Here is a 22,969-nt window from a genome sequence, read left to right as displayed (position 1 = left end):
TGTCCCGGCGGTATGACAGTAGTTCTGGCTACCACAATCCTCGCGCATAACGCTGTTCCCCATCGGCTTGTACACTGGATGTGTTCTCCATGCAACACGAGCTCCAAGGCCTTAAAGTCCAACATTCCTCCCGTTGGTATGAGAAAGTCCATTCCCAGAATTCCTTGTGCCTTAACCTTTGCAAAAACTGCACGTACTGGAAAAACGGTTCTTCCTACCTGAACCTCAATTTGTGCCACACCCAAAGTTTCTATCGGTGTCCCATCCGCCTGAAACACTTTTAAGCCATCTGTCTCTAGCCTCGGCCGCCTCTCAGCTGGAATTCTGTAATACACCTCGGCTGAAATAACTGTATCAGTGGTTCCGGTATCCACAAGGAGCGGAATGTCAAGGGAACGAATTTTCCCCTTAACATAAAGTCCTTTCTTGGGAGAAATTGTTGGCACAAGTACCTTCCGTTCAACTTCCGGGATATTACTACTTGAGTTTGGTTTTAGATTGAGGGTTGACCCTGCTGTGGTTTCAGCCCTTCCTCGGGTCCTAGGAGAGGCTGATTGCCGTTTCCCTGAGGCTTAGTTTTATTTCTCTTTTCCGGACAATCTCGTAAAAAGTGTCCATACCCTTGACAATGATAGCACCGGTCCCCTGGGGTTGCACGTCGCCTCTGGTGGAAACGGTATACCCTGGTGTCACGCCTCTTCTTTGTTTGACCCGCCTCGTCCAAAGTTTGGTCCGTCTGTTGTTCTGCGCCATGCTGAACGACATCCTCCACGGCGTCCTCCAGCACCCTACATTTTCCAGTGCCGAATTTTGGCCCATTCCTTTGAGCCTCAATCTTCTCGAAGTTTTCAGTTGCTAGGGCTGCCCGTATCGCCTCATCAAGTGTGGAAGGATTGGCCCGGAATACCCCCTCTCGAATAGACTGACTAGCTATCGCATCAGAGAAGTGTCCTCTTGCGAGGCGGTCCCTTGCGGTTTCCGTAAACTCCGGGTACGAAAATGATGCCAATTCACGTACCGCCTGGCCGAGCTCCTGTATGGTTTCCTTCGGCTTCTGCCTCCTATTCCTTAACTCCAAGAGGAAATTCTCTGCGCGCTCTCCAGGTCCAAAACGCCCATCCAAAAGCTTGAGAAGTTCGCTGTATGAATGCCTCTTCTTCTCTCCGTCCCCATGGTGAAGAAGTATCTTTAGTGCCGGACCCTGGAGGCTCGCCGACAGAAACACCGCCGCCTCCTCGTCATCCCATCTATTGGCTATTTTACATGACTCAAAGTGTTCCTTGTAGTCTATCCACGGTTGTTTATCTCCGAAGCGGTCTGGTACAATCCTTGGGCGACCCGAGCTCTTAGTCAGCCTCTCTTGTAACTGCTTCTCACCGATTATGTTTTGATCTCGTTTAAGAGGCCATGGTGTCTCCTTATTAGAGGCTCCTGCGCCTCCTATTTCACGAGCTGGCTCCTCACTTTTCTCTAGTTCACTTATGACCTCCACTGGCTTCGGTAACTCCACGATTGCCTCCACAGGTGGCGTTGTGTCTCCTCTAATGCCAGTTGATTGTGCCTGTGGCATCCAAGACTTATTCTTCTTCATGATACTCCTTGGAGGCGTCCAGTTACCTCCAGTAGCCTCCTGCCCTATGTCCTGCACCTGGGAAATTGAGGCAAGTCCAGTGTGTACACCTGAATCCAGCGAAGTCCCCTGACCTATTATGCTCTTCCAAGCATCCTCTAGTCGAGATATCCTACTCATTAGTTTCTCTATTGTAGCCTCCTGGCGTGAACTCTCCTCCATTGAACGCTGGAGCTCATCTTCCCTTCCCTGGAGGTCCACTCGGAGACTGTCAACCTCCTCCTGAAGTTCCTTAGCAGTCTGGTCTGTCATTATTAGTTTGTGTCTTCGTCTTACTTAAATTAAGTCTGATCTATTTGAGGCGTCCTATCTATTGATAATTGTCCTCGCCTCCCCAAGGATGAGAACGTGGGCAAATGGCAGCTAGGCGTATAATCCCACTTCTGACACCATTTGTGGCGGGAATATCTGTGACCCGATCCGTAGTCCCTTTACCCAGACAACATAGCTTAGGATCAGTACCCCAGCAGCCGGGAATGCAGGCCCGTTTGGATGGAAATATACCGCCCTATACGCGTAACAGCACTCACCCACGCCCCTCAACCTTCAAGATGGACAAGGACAGACAATTAAGTACACAACAGTCAATGACCTCAATTACTGATTGATTTATTTACACAGAATCAATGTCATATGATGGACCTCTCGTTAAATTATAATGTTAGCCTCTAATAAGTGATTGGTCTCTGAGCCTCTCAATTATCTCTGTAGGGGTAGCCTCGCATTAGCCGCTACGGTAAGGCAGTGCTGGGCAGCACGGCAATGCCTGGCTGGGGATAGCCTCTGAATCCCGGGTAAGAACCGTACGCCTCCAGCGTTCCTGTGCGCCTCCACTCTCCCGCCCTCGACCGTTTCCAGTCGCAATCCTTCCTCGAGGCGGCGGGTAGATGAGCGCGCCCTTCCGGCTCCGTCACATTACAATCGGCAGATCGCTGTATGTCGCTCCGCCTCCAGTAGCCTCCGCGGACTCCGTGCCTCCTTATGCCAGCCCGACTTCACCGCACCACCCAGCACACGCCCGTCAGCGCGCGCGAGCTAATTTGCCTACCGTCTCTTCCCCGCAGATGATCTCGGCGTACGCTCGGTCTACTGAGCTGTGTCTACCTGAGCTGAGTCTACAGATGACGTCTCGCAACTGCCCCGGGGCCTTATATAGGGCCCACAGCCGCGAGCGCGCCCTCTCTAGACTACGCTGCTATAGTAATTTTCGCCACAATATCATAGAAAGTCAAAATTAGCAGGGACAATTTTTAATTTTTTACAGAGAAAACAGAAATTTTCAGACCAGTCCCATAGGGTTTGTGCACAGGGTGACTTGTGATAGCCAGATATGGGAATCTTTCCTTCCAAAGGTGCCTTTAAGTATTTTGGTTAATCCTTTGCAGCTTTGCTTTTTTAACACAATGTTCAGATTGTAGCTTAACTTGAAAACCGGTTCTGCCTTGCTATTTTCCTAGCCAGAAAACCACTTCTTTTTAAGAAAACACAAGTAAGTCGCATGGTGGCGCTATTTTCAAGATGGCTGTGGATTGTGATTGTGATAGATATTGCATATTGACGTCTTGACGGTATGTGACGATTGAATGATACAAGTATAACGACGTTTCGATTGTTGGCGTCTGAAATTGTAAACAGTTATCTGTAATTTTGAACATTTTTTTTGCTATACAAATTGTGATTGAAATTTTCTCACGGGCTTTGCGGCTGGCGCCATGCGAATCAACGCAGTTTTGTTTGCAATTGCATCATGATCCGGCATGTCCGGGCATTGGCATTGCGATTTTATGCGAATGCGATTTGCGTATTGCGGTGATCGCCATCTTTCAGTCTTTATTGAGTGGTCGGGCACAACCCAACCACTGTTTTTTAGTGTTTGGATTTGTTTTCATAAATCTTCTTTCTTTCTTTCCTTTTTTTCCGGACAATCAGGCATGCAACTTTTCCTCGGATCAGCTGATTTTCTCTTTTTTTACTTCCCGTGCCATTGAATTTTGAAAATAGAAAAACACTGTACAAAATCGTGGAAAGATTTGAGTTTCCTCTTTTTTTTGTGTCTTGCCAGTTGCATGCCTGACAATACTTCTCCGATGGTTTTCTCTGTTGGTAGGCCTATGAACTTTTAACTTTAAATATCGACCCTCGTTCAAAGTGGTGCATATTACTCTGACGTCATGATTACATCATCGGGTGTCTAATTACAAGTGATTTTATCAGAAAAAGTGACGAATTACTTCCCTCTTTAACTCTTGAACTATATTGTTGATGTACCCTAACGTGGCGCGGCCCCCAACGTGACGCACTTTAATTTTTCGCCTGTAGCGCCTAGCTAGAGCAAACGTTTTAACTGAAATTTCACAGAAAGTAACATTTTCATCAAGTTCTAAACACTCCCGTTCATAAATCGTCATTTTATTCACCCGTTACAAAGTTATAAGACAAAATTATTTTGGCGTGATTTTCCGATTTTATTTTTAAGTGCAAAGTGAACACTTTGAAAATGCCCCGAAAAATAAGAAAATAATTTTCTGACAAACATCTGGCTGGGTATGTATGTAGAGATAATAATGATTTATCAGAATTTATCAAGTTAACAGAAATTCTTAAATGTTAATTTGGAATTTTCCGAGATTTATTTAAGTGCGCCACGTTAGGGAACACTCCACGAATTTGTGCCCTATTTCCGGACGCCACCGTTTTTGAATTTCGGATTAAATTTTAAGAAACCGAAATAGTTCACAGAGGTTAAATAGCATGCATTAATAAGGTCAAAGTACCAGTATTTTACTGCATGAATTTGAGGTTTGTCAACAAAGCGGTTTGGCAACACTACACAAGGAAAGTTGGGTTTCAAGCTTCGAAGTGCGCCATGTTAGGGAACACGACTATATATAATCAATGGTGATTGTATTCTGTAATAATCAGAAAGACCGTTAATTGCTAAACATTTTTTGTTGTCCTGAATACTTTCTTTGTTTTTTCAGGAGGTCTTCTTGAAAGCAGCACTGAATTAAGCTTTTACTATCAAAATGATGAGGAGTATCAAAGACAAATACTTTGCTGATTATTTATCTATGTGTATGTTGTTGTTCACATCAGATAGTGTTGTTGGTTCACGTTGTCATGGAACTATTAACAAAGCCTACCTGAGTATGGCCGTGAGTTCACCACCCCTGACCGAACCGCCCAGACTCCTGGACTTGCTTCTTGACTTCTGCATAACTCACGTGGAGACGTTGTGCGACACCGGCAATGGCGGCAAGACACCTCGGTGCCTACGTCCCGACGTCATCATCCCGGCCAACATGGCCGACCTGCTGCTGGCCAGAATCAGCCGGCAGGGCCTGGGCTGGCACAAGCTGGACCGGTTTGTCGGGGTGTTCTGCAACACGGAGCAGGCCAGCTTGCAGAGAGTTGATCTGAGTCGGTCCAATATCACAGACAGGGCCATAGCGTACCTGGCGCGCCATCGACTGCTGGAGCTGAACCTTGCAGAGTGTCCCAAGCTGACATCTGCCTGCCTGCCGGACTTGTTGCGGCAGCCAGCACTCAAAGTACTGGACATCAGCAGGGATGCTGCTGCCCTTGCTGGCTACGGACTCCCTCGCTTTGAATTCCCTTTAGAGAACCTCCGGGTCCTGAACATTGGGTTCACCGACCTCAGCAGTACGCAGCTGCACTGTCTGGTGAAGCAACTTGTGAATTTGGTTTCACTGGATGTGTCGGGCGTGGTACAGAACGGCGACTTGCTGTTCTTGAGGCCGCTGTGTGGGCAGCTGCGCTTTCTTGTGCTGCATGACTGTATGCTTGTTGAGAGCAGCCTTGAATATCTCTGCAGTTTGACACAGCTCAGGTATTGAAGTTCGGGATTTGAAATCTGGAATTTAAAAAAAAAAATGGGTTGTTCAGATTGGGTAGAAATAGACCAATACATTAGGCCCCACCAACCATACACATGGGCAAATATAATGGCTGGTATATAAATATTACTTACAACAGATAACATCAATAGTTCAATATACATGCACACATATTGACTGGCAACAAGGTCAATAGTACACAACTATGTACCCTGAGGGACTATGGGACACCACCAGATCCGGCATAGGAAAAATGGGCCCTATTGTTGTCACATGTAGTCCAAAGAATGCATAGATGTTGCGCTAGGACCCACTCCTTAAAGTTTCATTAAAATGTTTATGCACAAGCTTACATGTGTATCAGTGAACCCTATTTATTTGCAAACTATTTTTGCTAACCAGAGAAGAATAAGCCAAACTTGTTAAAACTAGAGTTACTAAAGTCTTTCATTCTGCTGGACTTGAGTTTCCCATACTGAAGGGTTAAGACAAAATTACACTTTTCTTTTTGCAGGCATTTAGACATCTCTATCGTTGACACCAAGCAACGAATTACGCTAACAAATAAATTTTTGAGGAGGCTAGTCAAAAGTTTGCAGCATCTGGTATCTCTTGACATATCTGGTAACACCTATGAGAACAAAAAGACGGAACGACAACGGTGAGCTAAAGTTTGTTTTAGAGCATGGCTGTTTTCTTTAATTAGGGCAAGATACAAATTCAAGATTGGGTTTTGCCCTTCAACAACGTATTTGATCAACACTGTATACTCAGTGTTGCCCCTGAGTGATTTGTGAGAAAAAAAATCAGGTGGGACTCGAACCCACGACCTCCTGCTTACTAGCACAGACTTGTTACTACTCGACCATCGAACCCGCGACCTCCTGCTTACTAGCACAGACTTCTTTCCATCGAGCTTGCCGGGGTCGAATCAGATATAGCTGCGGGTACCGCAATGAAACTGTTCACAAGATGGAAATCCATCTTATGAATAGGATACACAATATTTGAACTAGTTAAGCAGCAGGTCATGTACATACATTTGAGCCCCAGTCACATAAGGCCAAAAAAAAAAAGTTTCTGGTTTCTGGTATGGAGCTTGCCCAAAAAGTGGTGCGGCGACGCGGCTTTTTTTTTTTTTTTTACCTGATTTTTTGGCTTCAAATCATTGAAATGTCGGCTGATGACTGCAAATGGTGCCCGACTAAACTTAGTGCAAATATATGGGAGTCCAGAGAGGCCACATGAAGCTTATTCTCCACCATAACCCAATTTAAAAACACGTTAAAATTGTGCAGCAGCAGGATTCCAGTCAAACCAGTGAGTTTGGCGGTTTTGAGACATCATCTTTCATTGAAAAAAAAAACTTTTTCATTTTGCCAACGCGCATGGCTACGGCGACGCGCGCGCATACCAGAAACCGGAGACTTTTTTTTTTGGCCTAAGCAAGGACATGTGTAAAACACAATGAACGCTCAAGAAAAATTTTGAAATTTACAAATCTGCTTAAAAAAAATGCCCGACTGCATGTCTGACTTTACTGTTCCCAATGTGGGACTTATTTCTTGTCTTCCGAATAATTTATTCGGCATGATTAGGGAATGTCAGTTGAAGTTGGTGTGACAAATCCTCCATTGATTCCTTTCAATCGGCCATGAGATGAATTTTACACTTGTGTGTATTCGTAGCAAATTTTCAAACTTAAGAAATGTATAAAAACTATGAGTCATCTCAAGTTGGTAATATACGTTGTAAGGTGCACTATTTGAAACATTCGAAATATCTCATGCTTTTCCTGACAACTGAGGGTGCTGATGCTGTGATGTCACTTTAGGAAAACACTCTTCAAATTAGGCTTGATCACTTAAAATCGAAAACCACAAATTGTGCTAATTAAAAAAAAGAACTTGGGGCAAAATCTTATAGTCTTACTGTCATGTACTGAAACAACAATGAATCACTTAAAGGGAATGTACATCATTGGCTTTTGCTGTGATTTTTGAAAATGGAACTATTTGAGGGGTTAGTACAATAGATCAAATTTGTTACACTGACATGTTTGAAGTTTTGTGTTCGGAAATGCTGGAAAAGCCAAGAAAAACAAAAATGTTCTAGTAGTCTGGTTCCCTGACTCCACTAAAGATGAAATGGATCAATTTGTAGATGAAAATTGAAAGGTAAGGGAACCAGTCTAGCTGGCCTGCACCCGTTTATGAACATGTAACCAATAGCAAACAAAATTTTAACTGAAAAAATGGTAAATTTGGAGCAGTAGTTGAAAAATAGTTGGGTTTTTCCAACGGTGGTCGGCCGACCACCGTTGGAAATTTATACAAAAATACCGTTTTCTTGAAAACGACTTCACACCAGGTGCCATAATTTTACAGGATGCTTTAGACTGTCATTAACCAACATCCTAGTAAGGTTTTTTCGTAAAAACTTGGTAGTTTTATTTGTGGATGTTTGCAAATGTTGTATTCCCTTTAAAGTAGACAAAGTAACCACAACAGACCCCAACGATCATGGTGACTTGTTATGCTGGAGCAGATGAGACACTGAAGTTCCTGCCTTGAATGACATCACAAATTTGCACATAAATATGGAAATTCATGTTGGCATAAAAACAGAAAGGCACCAAAATTCCTTTGAGATTGCAATTATGAAGATTACAAATAAAGTTACCAGTAAATGGGCCACAAAGGTATATTTTAAGGAATGTATTTTTAAAAAAAACCATTACGTGAGCCTTACGTGGGTTGATCCCTGCTAATTTTAAATTTCTTCTGTTTTGTTTTGTGATAGAGATGCAACTCCGCCGCCTTCTTCCAGATCTCCTTCCACTCCACAATCTGCTCCAAAAGCAGACAAAGACACATCAGGGGGTACAAACAGGAAAAACCAAGATCCAGAGCCAGAGGCAGAACACGAAGAAGCTGATGATGAGGAGATGGAGACAAGCCCGACAGTAGACAGTGATGCATTGCTGCTGCAGGTGTCGCAGCAGCAGCAGCAGCAGGGGGCTGACGGCGACACGCCCAAAGTGATCAGTTGCATCGCTGGCTTGAGGGGCTTACCCAAGCCGCTGGAGTTCCTCGGAATCCTTGGACTGGACGGGTTGGAAGAGAAAGATGCAGCGCATCTGCCTGCCATTAAGGTTTGTATTGATCCTACAGATTCCATTATTATCCAACAGAGTCCTACAAAGTATATCTGTATCCCACAAATGTCTATAAAATTAAACAATCAAACAGAACCCAACAAACTCCAACAGTTTTCCATCAGTGTAACCGTATGCAAACTCTGTTAGATATTGATAATCTTAGCATCAGATTTCCTTAGTTCCATCTGTTGGCTGCTTAATGACTCCTACAGAGAGGATCTGTATCCCACGAATCCCCCCAAATCCTACAAAATCAAACAAAATCCAACAGATGTTTCCATCAGTGTAACAGTAAGCAACACTGCTGGATAGTGATGATCTCAACATTTCTTTTGTTCCGTCCGTTGGCTGTTTTATGACTCCTAGAGTGGATCTGTATCCCACAATTCCTCCCAAATCTAGAAAAATCCTACAAAACCCATCAAAATTCATCAGATTTCCATCAATGTAAAAGTAGGCAGACTCTGATGGATATTGATGATCTAATTAGCTTTGAAAAAAAAAATCCTTTGTTCCTGCTGTTTGTTGTTAAGACTTACAAGACTCATCTTGCCTAACACTAGGTATTCAGAAGTTACTTTTTTGTCCAATTCAGCATGATCACTCGCAAATTTATACTCCCTAGATCCATTTTTTTCAAGATTAATTTGATGTTTTCTTTTTCCACCTTCACTTTCAGGTTGCGGGGACATTCACTGAAGACCACATACTCAATGCCATTGATGTCTACCTGAGACGAAAGCACTACCTGCTAGAAGGCTTGAATAGCTACTTTGATTTGCTTCGTGCGGTCGAGTGCTCTAATCCGTCAAAAGCAGTCGAGGTTTGTCGCAATAGTGTACAATCTTTTTCAGCTCTCAGCTGAAGAAAACCGTTTGCAGTTCAGGTTTTAAAAATGTTATCCAGGAATAGGGCTGGGCATCGGAATACCCGATTCCGACTGGAATACCCGTACCCGACTGGAGTACCTGACCGGTGATGTTAGAATTCGGTTCCAGATTATGGAATCGTGTACCCGTAATTAACCTTACATATTCCTTTATTAGAAACTTCTCAGACAAGAAAAAGGTTTTGAATGTCATTGATGGGGAATGTTAAAAATGAAAACTAGGCTTCATGAAAGAACAAAGCAGATTCGTGTTTATGACGCTTGCGAAAATGCAATTTGTACTGTTAAGCTAAAGAGCTCACTGTACACACTTGTATTTTTCTCTATTAATGTGGCACTGTCATTTTGCAGACCTTTATGACAAATGTGAACAACAACTTCCTAGATTTAATAGTCCTAAGACCTAATGACATCACGCTTTGTTAACGTGTGCACTATGAGAGCCAGGTTGGACGTGTCAATTATGGGGTTGGGTTTCTTTAACGGGTACCTGTGTGTCCGTGTTTTCCTCAATTGCCATACTACCCGTTAATGTACGCCTCTATCCAGGAACACAACTCAAATATTATGCAGATCCATGTAAAAAAATCACTAGCCTGCTTCAGAGGAATTGGTGAAAATCCATCAATTTTTTGGAGCGGGTCACATTATGTGCTTTCTTACAGGACCCTGTGGAGACGAGATCCGAGAGCCACCATGCTCCAGTCCTTCTGATTTGAAAATCACAGGCGTGTGGAAAAAGGCACACCTGTATTTTTTTAGGTGTGTGTTTTTTCTAGGTGTGTGGTTTTCTAGGTGTGTGATCTTGTGGTCCAGGGAAATTCAGGCGTGCAATTATTCACACTTCTCAGGAAGCTTTTAGGTGTGCGATGGTGTGGGGGTGTGATTGCATGCCTCAAATCAGAAGGATTGTTGCTCCCATTAAAAAAAATTGAAGATGTCAACAAATCGTGACTTCATCATGTCTTGGGTCTATTTGTGTAACTCAAATTTGAATTGGGGGAATATACATGTATGTGAAAAGCTGTTATCCAGACGTTAATCCAAATTTAAATCTCTGATTTGGAATATTATCTCCTCAGCTTATTCTAGCTGCGATGAGGTACCACCCGAGAGACAACCAAATACAGGTCTCAGCCAGGTAAGACTTTCAAGATATTTAAAGGCAGAGTAGATCATTTGCAGCTATCCAAACAGTTACCGACCAAATTATTGTTGAAATACCTACTTTGTTCAAAAACAGTAACTCCCTGTGAAATTCTGGGATATGCTGTCGTTTTGGAGATAACATTAAAAGATGGTAATTTCCAAAGATCAGTCAAGTGACACACTTTTGGAAATTTCTGTTATTACATGTGGTTGGATTGTAATTGTGCGAATCTGTGAATGGGTGCGTGCAAACGTTGACACAATGCACAAGCGCGTGGTATTTGTTGGTTCAAGTAACATGGCGAAGCTGCAATATGCTGAATGGAACGTGTTCCGGTCGCAATTCACAATATGATTTGACAACTTTTGAATTGAAATCGAGATCCTAGAATATTGTTTTCTCGGAAAATACAGCATTCACTTAGCTAAGACTTCATCAGGTTAGTTGTTCAGCACCCTTCTTTAGCTTTTGAGCACTTCTGTTGCTTCAAACGAAACAAATGCACAAATGACAAATGATGTACTCTATCGTTAAGGTAATTGTTGATTCAATATAAAAGAAGCTTTTAAGTTGACCACAAGTGTGGTAATATTCTGATAAGATTTTCTTTTGTTCATGCAGTGCGTCTCTGTATCATCTGACGCGAGGAACCTACAGTGATCGCCTCAATATACAACATAAACAGTAAGTAGTAAAGACAGATTAAAGTGCTTATTGTTGGAGATCATACTCTTTTCTGACGACTGTTTCAGAATGGTGTTCTGTGCCATATTAAACAAATTATTTGATTGGAATTAAGTAAATGAAAAGTTGAAACAGTTGGCAGCAAGTATGTTAAAAGTTTGACTGTTGCAGTCATTTGGAATGACTCCAGAGTCCAGTCAATGGAAAAGATGTGCATAAAATTCACCTGCCTGAAACTGAAATCTGTTTGGTTCGATCTGAGTAAATAATAGTGTAATACAGTGTAATGCAATGTAGTACAGTGTAATGCAATGTAGTACAGTGTAGTACAGTGTAATGCAATGTAGTACAGTGTAATGCAATGTAGTACAGTGTAGTACAGTGTAATGCAATGTAATGCAATGTAGTACAGTGTAATGCAATGTTGTACAGTGTAATGCAATGAAGTACAGTGTAGTACAGTGTAAAGCAATGTAATGCAATGTAGTACAGTGTAGTACAGTGTAATGCAATGTAGTACAGTGTAATGCAATGTATTACAGTGTAATTCAATGAAGTGTAATACAGTAAATACAGTGTTAATACAGTGTAATACAGTGTATTACATTGCAATACAGTGTATCACTAATAGGTTAAATTAATACTTCGCAATTATCTGTCTATTGCAGAGCTATTATCACCTGTCTTCTTGACGCCATAGAAACTATTACAGACAGCATCACACTGCTCCAGAACTGCGGCCTGACACTCTTCAATTTCCGGATCCCTGAGGAGTTCCGTTATCAGTTTGAGAGGGTGGTGACAAACCTGGTCAAGTTAGCCCTGACGGAGGACCCCAGGGGACTCCTACAGCGTATCTATGTCCATATGTGTAACTCAATAGTCTGCCATGTGGAAGGGGAGCAAAAACTGCTGGTGGGAAGGCTAGGCATAATCAAGGTGAGGGTCTGAGGTCATTGGGGAAAAAAAGCAGATAAGTCTCATATGCAGCAGTTTGTAAAATTTCTGAGATTTGCATGTGATTCCATCTCCTGTCACATGGATCGGGAATCAAAACCGCTGATGGAAAGGCTAGGCATAATAAGGGTGAGGTTCAGAGGTCATTGGAAATAGACAAAATAGTCTCATATGCAGCAGTTTATACTTCTGGGATTTGCATGCATTGCCATTCTCTGTCACATGGGTGGGGACCAAACCTGCTGGTGGGGAGGCTAGGCATAATACAGGTGAGGGTCATCAGAGGTCATTGGGAAATGAACAAAATAGTCTCACATGCAGCTGTTTATAAATCTGAGATTTGCATGTGATTCCATCTTCTGTCACATGGATGGGGAATAACAAACTGCTGGTGGGTTAGCTAGGCATTATAAGGGTGAGGGTCAAAGGTCATTGGAAATAGGCAGAATAGTCTCGTATGCAGCAGTTAATATTCTAAGATTTGCATGTGATTCCATTGGGTCACATGGATGGGGAATAAAAACTGCTGGTGGGAAGGCTAGGCATTATAAGGGTGAGGGTCAAAGGTCATTGGAAATAGGCAGAATAGTCTCGTATGCAGCAGTTTATATTCTAAGATCTGCATGTGATTCCATGGGTCACATGGATGGGGAATAAAAACTGCCGGTGGGAAGGCTATGCATATTAAGGGTTAGGGTGAGAGGTCATTGGAAATAGGCAGAATAGTCTCATATGCAGTGGTTTATAATCTATAAACAGCATAATCAAGGTTTAAGGGGACAGGGGTCACTGAAAACTGAAAAGTCTTGGATACAGCAGTTAAAGGGAATATACATCATTTGCTTTTGCTGTAATTTTCAGAAATGGATGGAATTGGGGGGTTGAAATTATAGCAAATATAGTTACACTGACTTTTTTGAGGTTTTGGGTTCGAAAATGCTATAAAAACCAAGAAAAACAATCATTTTCCTGTAGTCTGGTTCCCTGACTCCATTTAAGAAGAAACAGAGCAGTTTACATATATTGGGGAATTGTAAGGTCAGGGAACCAGTCTAGCTGGCTTGTACCCGTTCATAGGTGTGTAATCGATTGCAAACAAGTGCAATGGCCAATGGGGGCCAGTATTTGAAAAAAGCCAGTTTTTTCCAACGCTGATCGGCCGATCAGCGTTGGAAATTGATACAAAAATACCACTTTTCTTGAAAATGACAGTATACCAGGTGCCATGATTTTACAGGATGCTTTACACTGTCATTCACTAACAGTCCAGCAAGGTATTTCAAAATGATTTGGTAGTTTTATTTTTTGATGTTTGCAAATGTTGTATTTTCCCTTTAATCTCTCTTTTGATTGTAACTTGTGCCACATGAAAGCTGGACAGCTGATAGGGAGGCTAGGCCTGTGGTTAGGGGTTGATTCTTGCAGAAGTTCAAAACCCTGCACTGTGCACCTAACCCTGCACTGTGCACCTAACCCTGCACTGTGCACCTAACCCTGCACTGTGCACCTAACCCTGCACTGTGCACCTAACCCTGCACTGTGCATTAATTAGGATTCAACTTATTTACAAAACCTATCATTATGTTGTTGTTGGGATATGTACATGTACAACTGTCCCACATGTACATTCAGGAGATAACAACTGAGATGTTGTTGATTTTAAATTGTAGTCTTTCTGGTCATTGATTTTCATTTTTTCAGTGCATGTCTGCTGTACAAAGAGGTAACAACTTAAAGGTAACAACTTGTTAGCTTAAAGTGTGGTATTTCTCTTTATTGCTGTTCAGTGTATGCTGCAGTTGATCAGAGATCGTCTGGAGAGAAACAGGTGCGATGAAGTCATGGAGACAGCCTGGAGCACGCTGTGGAATGTGACAGGTGGATTACTGTTTGTTTCATCTTGTTTATCTGTGTGGTAGTCAATTCCATTGCACGTCTGCTGCAAGTCCATCACAAGCCCTCCAGTCCCTCTTCAAATCACAAGCTATTTGAATGAGCTTTCATAAAGGCTGTCTTAGGTCTCCTGGTAAACGTACCAGCTGAAGAGACTCTCTGCTTTGAAATCCCCCTTAAAGTCCACAGCGTGGATGGGACGTGAAGGTTCTGGCCCAGTGACCGTCTCAGGTTGAACTGATTGTTGGGACTGAGCTTGTCCGTGTTCCTCGTACAAATGTACTGGTGTGGCATAGAGTTGTCAGAGGCCTGGTTTGGCACGGGTGTCGGCAATCGCAGCAACAATGCCTTGAACTTTTGTTCCAAAGCTAAAAGATAGCCATCAATTTCCTCCATTACTAGTAATACAGAGATGCCACTTTTCCGGTTTTAGCCGGAATTCCGGTTGTTGTTTTTTTAAATCTCACAAACTTCGTTTTTTTTTCTGGCTGTCAAAATAAACTAGAAAAAGATAAGAAAAATGTGGAAATGCGTTGATTTTTACCTCGTTAGTACTCTTGAGTTTAGTACAATTACGAGCATGCAAGGCACAATGTCACGTTGTTTGTTGTAGTCTTAAAAACATGTCTTTGTTGCTACCGAGCCTGCATGCGAAACAGGTGGCCAACGTACTTGCACGCAATTAACATGGTGCCTCACGCATGCTTCACCTTGTGTGGGCATGTTGTGTGCTCAGCACACAGGGCATTCAGCCTGGAAATAAAGTCTACCATTTCAGTTATCGGTGGTTTCCGATCGCAGTGGTATATGTGAATAAAAAAAACGCCGGGTACCAACCATGTTTTCGTCGTGGGCATCGTGTAGTGCAGAGGTCATGTACACAGACAGTGATGCGGAATCGTGCACGTTTCGTGTTGAATATTACGTTGGAAATTCGGGTAGGCAGAATGAATAATAGGAATGTGGAAAAAGTTAAAGTGACTGAACGAACCAATAGCTTTAATAGCCATAGAAGCAAAAATAAAACATAAATGGAACTAGGCTTGGCTACAAGAGAAAGATGACAACGGGGACTTTGTTTTCACAAAAAATAAAGTACCGTTTTTTAAAGCAGCTGTTCCATTTTTTTTTTCAAGCAGACCCAGTTCCGTTTTATTTTTTTTCGAGCAGACCCTGTGGCATCTCTGGTTATAGCACCGACAAAGCAGAGCGATAATAGAAGGGCCCAATCTATGGATAACACAGGACAACAGTGACGATACCGAAGTGATCTCTAAACCGCGTGATCACTTCGGTACCAGAAAACAGGTCCCAGCTTGACGGCTACGCCATCATATCTCCCCAGGCTACAAACGGCTAGAGTTTTGATGTACGCACTTGTGACCGAACTTGTCATGTGCTTGTGATTAAGTTGTGACCGGACCTGTGATCATTGACTTGTGATGTACTTGTGATGGACTTGTTATGAACTTGTTATGGACTTGTGAGGGACTCAGCTGTATCCCTTGTCTGGTCACAAGTAAAACTGGTCTTAAGTATAAACAAGGTATGAACAATCACAAAGGAATACCTTTGTTACAAATCATTTCAATGGTTTGTGACTTGACTTGGGATGTGATGAATTGTCATCAACTCGGGCACAACACTGCAGGAATTCAGGGGAAATGAAACCATTCAAAAAGGGGTCCTTAAATCTTTGACAGGAAAGTCTAAGATTGCCAGGAATTCAGGAATAATTAAAGAGTGTTTTTAATGCACAGATGAGACTGGAGATAACTGTGAGATGTTTCTTGATGGCAACGGGATGGAGCTGTTCCTGAAATGTCGAGAAGTAAGTGGAGAAATGATATTTACCCTAACTGTCCGGGGTGTTTTGGATGGAAACCCTGCCCAATGCAACAACGTGCAACTCTTGTGAGGAGCTTGCCCAGTATAACAAACTCATCAGGTCATACATTCCCGAGGTTAAATGTCTCAGAGTCTGTGGTTGCCTGCTGCTCCAGGACGCAGCAGTGGCGTTGATTAATTTGTCGGAATAGACCGATCCATCATGCCTCGCCCCGAACTTTGTTGACCAATCACAACTGTGATCAATGTCTGACACGCGTGCTCAAACATCCGATGAGGTATGCAGCCGGAACATGCAGTGTACGTGGTACTAGAGAGGGGCATGTGTTATTCGGCACGTGCGTAGAAATGTTGTGCAAACCCGACCCGAAACCGACTTAGGGCAGGGTTGGTTTTTCTGTCATTTCAGTCGGGTCCGGTCAGTTGCAGTTTTGCAATTTTCAGGTCTGGTCGGGTCGGCTAAGCCATCTTCTGAAAAACCCGAAATAAGCCGGAAAAAAAAACACGAAACAGTTTGGAAATTCATGCGGTGCAATATTATTGCAGAGTAACTGTGCCCAGTACGACCACCTACTGTCTATAACGTGTAAGAGCGATGAAATTTGCTCTCTAACATGTGTTTTTCTTAACTCAGACGTTTCCCGACAAGCCAGAATTACTGAGGAACATGATGGGATTGATAGGCAACGTAGCTGAGGTGCCCAAACTCAGGCAGCACCTTCTCAAGTATGCCTCGGTGTTTATGTGAGTACACAGAGCTCCGTGTTTTGGGTCATCAGAGCATGAGGGGAGGGGGGGGGGGTGTAGAGATGTGTCCAAAATGGGCTTCCAGAGTTACGGCTACATCAATTGTTACCATGTTCATTATGACGTCAGGGTGACAGTTTCAGCCGATTTTCAGCTAACTTTGACAGATTTTTTGTTAAAATACGAGTTTGACATAAAATTTGACAGAATGGATTTCTTTTAAAGATTTCTGGCAAAATTCTGGAAACATGGATATTTGACAGAAAAACATAGCAAATTTGAAGAAAAATGGTACAGTTGTTTAAAAAAGCTTCAATCCTTTCAAACAAACCCATGCATAATGGACAGGTTGGCTGGTCTAGGTGCTGAGGTTCACTGGGAACCGGACTCTGTCTTGACGCAACCGCGTTTAGCCTGAAATTTAGGCAATTTCATAACATCTTTATGTTTCTATAGATTATTAATTTGAACCATAATTAAGGCAATACTACAACATCTACATGTGATTTTTTAGCGTTTATAGTGTATTTCGAGTAATTCTGGGGAATTTAGCAGATTTTTGATGAATCTGACAGATTTTTGAATTGCATTTAGCAGAATTTGACCATGACCTTACGGTCACCCTGTATGTAGTACTTGTAGTTATGGCAAAGACCTAGACAGTACCTCTAGACATCACTTGCATTGACTTGATTGTTACCTTTTTTTGGGTTCACTCAGGGAGCTGTTAGGAAACTGGAGTGACGGTATCGAGGTCAGCTATAACGCCGCCGGTACCCTTTCTCACATCGCAGCAGATGGTCCCACCGCGTGGACTATCTCTCATCCGCCACGGGACGAGGTCCTGCAGCGCATGAGCAAAGCTATCTCCTCCTGGGAACTGAACACACAAAGAAATATCAACTACAGGTATCCTCATAGGTATCCTCATTTGCATTTAGCCCAAAAGTAGCCCACAGAATTATCAAACAAATTTGCATGGGTTAAAGACCATAGGGGCAATTCCATGGTTACTCACGTTACATTTTTGATGTACTTTTGAGTTTCCTTTGGCTGTAATTACCTTACTGAAAAGGTTTAATAACTGTTATCCCCATGGTAGATAGAGTAGACCTAGACCTACCTAAGCACCAAAGATGACATCCAGAAAGATGTGTTATGTATGATAAACAAGACGCACAAAATCGGTTACTCACGTTACGAAAATGAAACGTGAGTAACCGATTTTGTGCATCTTGTTTATCATACATAACACGTTTTTCTGGATGTCATCTTTGGTGCTTAGGTAGGTCTAGGTCTACTCTATCTACCATGGGGATAACAGTTATTAAACCTTTTCAGTACATTTCGGTAATTACAGCCCAAGGAAACTCAAAAGTACATCAAAAATGTAACGTGAGTAACCGTGGGATTGCCCATAGGCCTAGTGGTACTAAACACCCCGTGAAATTATTCCGTCTGGCTTGCTGTCAATTATAAGAAATCAAGAAATGTGGTTGATTTCCAAGGATCAGTCAGTTGACCGATTTTTTGGGAAAAGAGTGGTTTGGACCAAATCGTGTTGAATGATTAAAAGGTTGTGCATGTTTTTTTTACTGTTTTCTAAAACAAAAGTCACATCCACTGAGCTGAAAGTTTAACAGGTTAGGTTTTGAATATTCTTTTTTGGAAGAGAAGCCGAGCAGCGTCGCTTTGCGCTCCACGGTCGCTGAGATTCGCGGTCTCCCCAATGTAAAACCTCAAAAGAAATCGCCCTTCCTGGACACACTCTCAATGCTGAGATTTGTATTAAAAAGTTAGAGCAATATGCACCAGAGAAAGTCGTTGAGAATTGGGACTTACTATTTTTTTTTCAATCAAAGTGTCACCTTTATGTTCTTTAACTTTTACATGGGATAATCGATATATCGAATATTCTCGATGTTGGATTTCTGATATATTGATTATTCATAAATACCTAATACAGTGGAATGCTGCTATACCAAACACTGCCTTACCGAACAGTCGGCTATACCATGTATACCAAACATCATCCTTGGCTCCAGGTTTTAATGTACAAAACGTACTGAACATTGTTGTTGAAAAAAAGTCAACAGATTAACAAAAAAAACCTACCGGTTGTACACGTATTAAACACTATTGGGCCACTTTTAATTCCTGAACATCAAACCACCCATGGTTACATCATGTTTGAATGTTGAAGAGGTGTTAATGGCTATTATTTCCCCAAGGAATAAAAGGGAAACCACCCGTTGTTAAACGTTTGTGACAACTCCTCGTTCGGCCGCGGGATGTGAGAAAAGCCAGTTCAGTAATTTCACTATTGGTCAAAAGAGGGTACCGGCGGTTCAAAATCGCTATACGGAACAATCGTTATTACGAACACTTTCTTTGGATCCCACAATGTTCGTTATAGCAGCGTTCCACTGTACCGGTATTGTTTGCACACTCCTAAGAGCCAGTCACGTGGCCGGACTAATACGGATGATAAAGACATGGCTGGCTGGTCTTAAACACTTTTCCAGTGTCACAAGAAATTTGGACTCCCATGAAATCCGGTGCCTTTTAACATTTCATTGGTTGAACGTTCACATTCCTCACCTAGGCATGCGCAATACTACCCGTGAATCAGTATTTCATAGTCCGAAATTCACACTACACCAGCCCAGCTGCTTTTTGCGCAACATCACACAGTACCCGCGATGCGCACGCCAATCTCCTTATTAAAGTAAGGAGTTGTAGAGGGTCATTCCATATTATAGTCAGAGGGGTGTTTCATAAAACATGAAGTAAAATTGTTGAACAATATGGTTGGCAACGTCTAGTTTTTGACTTGTTTTGATTTTTGGACCGAAATAACGGTATTTATGAATGGGAATAACTATGTGTTTGGTCGGTATTAAACACTCTGGAGACTTTGGAGTCTGGAATGCTGATAATTAGCCTCGGCTTTGCCTCGGGTAATTATCACCCATCCAGACTCCGACCGGTCTTAAACAGAGTCTTTTCTACCTCCAAAACACACATTTATTCCCTTGTTAAAAATTCTGATATGGACGGTGCTTAACCCCCACTGCCACTTTCAAAAGAGGTCAAAAGTGCCAGCTCTTATTCCCCCACAGAGCCCATAACCAAATCCATTTGCAATGCTTATTACTTGTCAGGTCCTTCAAGCCTATACTTCGTCTCTTGATGGTCTTCCACACGCCTGAGGTACAGGAATGGGCAGTCTGGGCCCTGGCAAACCTCTGCACAGTTACACGTGAGTATGGACTGGAGAGAAATTTGATTTCACAAAACACTAAGACACGTCTTCCGAAGGGTAACTCGTCTTATCTCTCCACTCGTCCTAGAATCGATTCCACCAAACTTAAAGAGGTTGTGGAATGCTCGAAGACATTTCCGTCATTTTTCGGGTATATGTAGCCTAAGGTGTGATGAAATAAAAACCACTATTGTTTCTGTCATAAAATGAGTACAAAAGGTACTTTTGAGAGCTGTTTTTCAGGTCCAGTTTCGACCCGAACGTGCAACTGTGTAAAAGTCGTCGTTGCGGGCAGCAAACAAAAAACAGTAAATCGTGACGTAATAAACAGGACTCCCGATGCACAGTAGCATACACGAGTCCTGTTTATTACGTCACGATTTACTGTGTTTTGTTTGCTGCCCGCAACGACGACTTTTACACGGTTGCACGTTCGGGTCGAAACTTGACCTGAAAAACAGCTCTCAAAAGTACCTTTTGTACTCATTTCATGACAGAAACAATAGTGGTTTTTATTTCATCACACCTTAGGCTACATATACCCGAAAAATGACAGAAATGTCTTCGAGCATTCCACAACCTCTTTAAGACGCGTTCAACACGTCCTAAGTTCCTTTAAAGGGAATGTACAACATTTGCTTTTGCTGCAGTTTTCAGATATAAATGGATTTGGAGGATTAGTATGTTATAGCAAATATTGTTTAACCGACTTGTTTCACGTTTTGGGCTTGTAGATGCTGCAAAAACCAAGAAAACCTATCATGTTCTTGTAGTCTGGTTCCTTGACCCCACTTAAGATGAAACAGAGCAGTTTATAGACTTTGGGGAATTGTAAGGTCAAAAAATCAGTCTAGCAGGCTTATTTATACCCCATCACAGGTGTGTAATCAATTGCAAAGAAAATGCGGAATAACTAAATATGAAAAACTAGGAGCAGTTTTTGAAAAAAGCCAGTTTTTTTCCAACGCTGGTCAGCCGACCAGCGTTGAAAAAATACAGTTTTTCATGAGAGTGATTAAGCGGGGAGCAAGACGCTCAGTCACAAGAGTAATGACTCTATCATATCTTGTGTAGACCTACTTTGCGTGTACAATGTAATGAATAGAGACATTTTTCAGGTGAAAGTGCGTGTACTATGCACGTGCACGGGAAATTGGTTTTGCGCATTTCTTTTAACCACTGTTGAAAACAAACATGAAACAGCGATCAAATTGGTAATTTTGATGCGTCTTGCTTTAATGAACAGTTTGAGTCAGATGACTGTATACTTGCAAAGATTTTGCGGTATTCAGAACGGATGACGGAAAAACACGCAGTGACCCAGCGACCCACTCGCAGCTAGCAAGGCCAGAAATATGGGTGTGCTGTCCCAGGGTGATGGCTTCAACCCCCCTGGCATGAGGTCAAGTGAACAGTAATCCTGTGCCTCGTTCCGTTCTTGTCAAAATATTCCCAGCGTGAACAAAAAAAATCTGTGTTAGGATACCTCTTAGCTAGGATCGATCTTAGAGGGGGGACTCGGGAATAAGTCCTAAGATGAGTCGTAAGATAAGACGAGTTTCGTGAAGTTGGCCCCAGACCTCATTATATGAGCACAGGCAACGCCCTCAAAGCTTCTCAAGTTGTATTGGTTGCTTAGAGCCTTGATTTCTTTCCTGTTGTGTGATTGACCAAGTGCTTTAATGTGCTTACACTTTTCTGCTATGATTAACAGCCCTAAGCCACATTTATTTACAAAACACTGCCCAACAAATTTAAATGCGGAGCAAAAATCGGCCAGTACTAATCAGATGCAGTGTACTGCGTGACATTTTGGCCTCTTCGTTTGGCCATCAACTTGTTTAAGTGCAGATATTTTTGCTCAAGAAATGTGGGTGCTTAGCAGCTCTATATGGTTGTCCGCTGCTTGAATGTAGTGCGTATTTTGTAAGAGATTTATATTCATTTCCTGTTCTGTTTATTGTTGGATGTGTGGAACAAGGTGCATGGAAGAAGGTTGTTGGGGCGAAAAATGGGTCAAAAGGTCAAATTAAGACTTATCGGGTAATCGATAGAGTATGGAAATATCGTTCATTTGGTATGCATTTTGCCTCAAGGGGATATGTCATTGTGACGTAATTATCTGCAAACGTATTTTTTATGCGTGCATGGGCTGCTAACGTCCTTTTCCTTGGCACTTGTCATATTATGTAGAGTAAGTCCTTATCCTTGTTTATTTTTGCGAAATTAAACAGATTTCAGCTAACACGATAACATTTACTTGAAAGGGCTTTCAGTTCTTTACCAGAAATTGAAAAAAGAACTATTTTCCTGACAAAACTTTATGACTCTCGGCATGGGTATATGTTGCCTGAAGTTCTTTCTTTATTTTGGAACAGCGTCAAAATATTGCAAGCTCTTGGAAAAAGAGGATGGTCTGATGATGCTACATGAATTAGAGAGCGACCCTAGAACTATGCCCAATGTCAGAGAACTGGTGCAGAAGACGATACAAATCGTGGAGGAGAATCTTGAAGAGCAGAGGCATGATGTACATGTGGTTTGAAAACAGAAGTGCAGAAAAATCTGTTTCCTGGGACCCAGTTAAAAAAGGATTTTTTTTCTAGGCCTTTGACGATTGACCGTATATTTTAGCAAGTATGATGCCATTTCCGGGATAAAATTATGGTCGGTATACAGAGTGGTATAAAAACCTGAGAATATTAACCGAGATGTTCTTACTAATTGCAGGCATGCAACTTTTCCTCGGATCCGCTGATTTCCTCGTTTTTTACTTCTCATGAATGCCATTACAAAATTGAAAAATACTGTACAAAGTCTTGTGTGGTTTAGAGTTTCCTCGTTTTTTCTAAATTCCAAGTTGCATTCCTGTAATTGGAACAAAAGTAG

The 22,969-nt window shown here is 42.2% G+C and overlaps 1 protein-coding gene across 2 annotated transcripts; it reads left to right on the top strand.

Moving 5' to 3' along the window:
* Window positions 1-3,126: 3,126 nt before the first annotated feature.
* On the top strand, window positions 3,127-22,969 carry LOC119720592 (protein zer-1 homolog). 2 transcript variants are annotated; one of them, XM_038190327.1, is made up of 14 exons: window positions 3,127-3,198; window positions 4,727-5,480; window positions 6,002-6,148; window positions 8,290-8,641; window positions 9,327-9,470; window positions 10,619-10,677; window positions 11,308-11,370; window positions 12,039-12,309; window positions 14,115-14,205; window positions 15,981-16,051; window positions 16,703-16,812; window positions 17,536-17,724; window positions 19,980-20,077; window positions 22,459-22,969. In XM_038190327.1, the coding sequence occupies exons 2-14, from the start codon at window positions 4,780-4,782 to the stop codon at window positions 22,623-22,625; spliced, it is 2,463 nt and encodes an 820-aa protein (XP_038046255.1). In that variant the 5' UTR covers window positions 3,127-3,198; window positions 4,727-4,779; the 3' UTR covers window positions 22,626-22,969. The 2 variants fall into 2 exon arrangements, with proteins under 2 accessions (XP_038046255.1, XP_038046254.1); XM_038190326.1 differs by having other exon boundaries at window positions 3,159-3,257.

This window comes from Patiria miniata, unplaced genomic scaffold (genome assembly GCF_015706575.1).
Source record: "Patiria miniata isolate m_02_andy unplaced genomic scaffold, ASM1570657v1 HiC_scaffold_9, whole genome shotgun sequence".
In the NCBI taxonomy this organism is placed as follows: domain Eukaryota; kingdom Metazoa; phylum Echinodermata; class Asteroidea; order Valvatida; family Asterinidae; genus Patiria; species Patiria miniata.
The sequence above is the reverse complement of the archived record's forward strand: the minus strand, read 5'-3'. Positions and strand labels throughout refer to the sequence as shown.

Excerpts from the sequence above, each read along its gene's own strand:
- LOC119720592 (XM_038190327.1), top strand. The coding sequence starts at position 4,780 with ATGGCCGTGAGTTCACCACCCCTGACCGAACCGCCCAGACTCCTGGAC. Across the intron at positions 8,642-9,326 it reads CGCATCTGCCTGCCATTAAG|GTTGCGGGGACATTCACTGA; the intron begins GTTTGTATTGAT and ends CTTCACTTTCAG. Across the intron at positions 20,078-22,458 it reads AAACCTCTGCACAGTTACAC|CGTCAAAATATTGCAAGCTC; the intron begins GTGAGTATGGAC and ends ATTTTGGAACAG.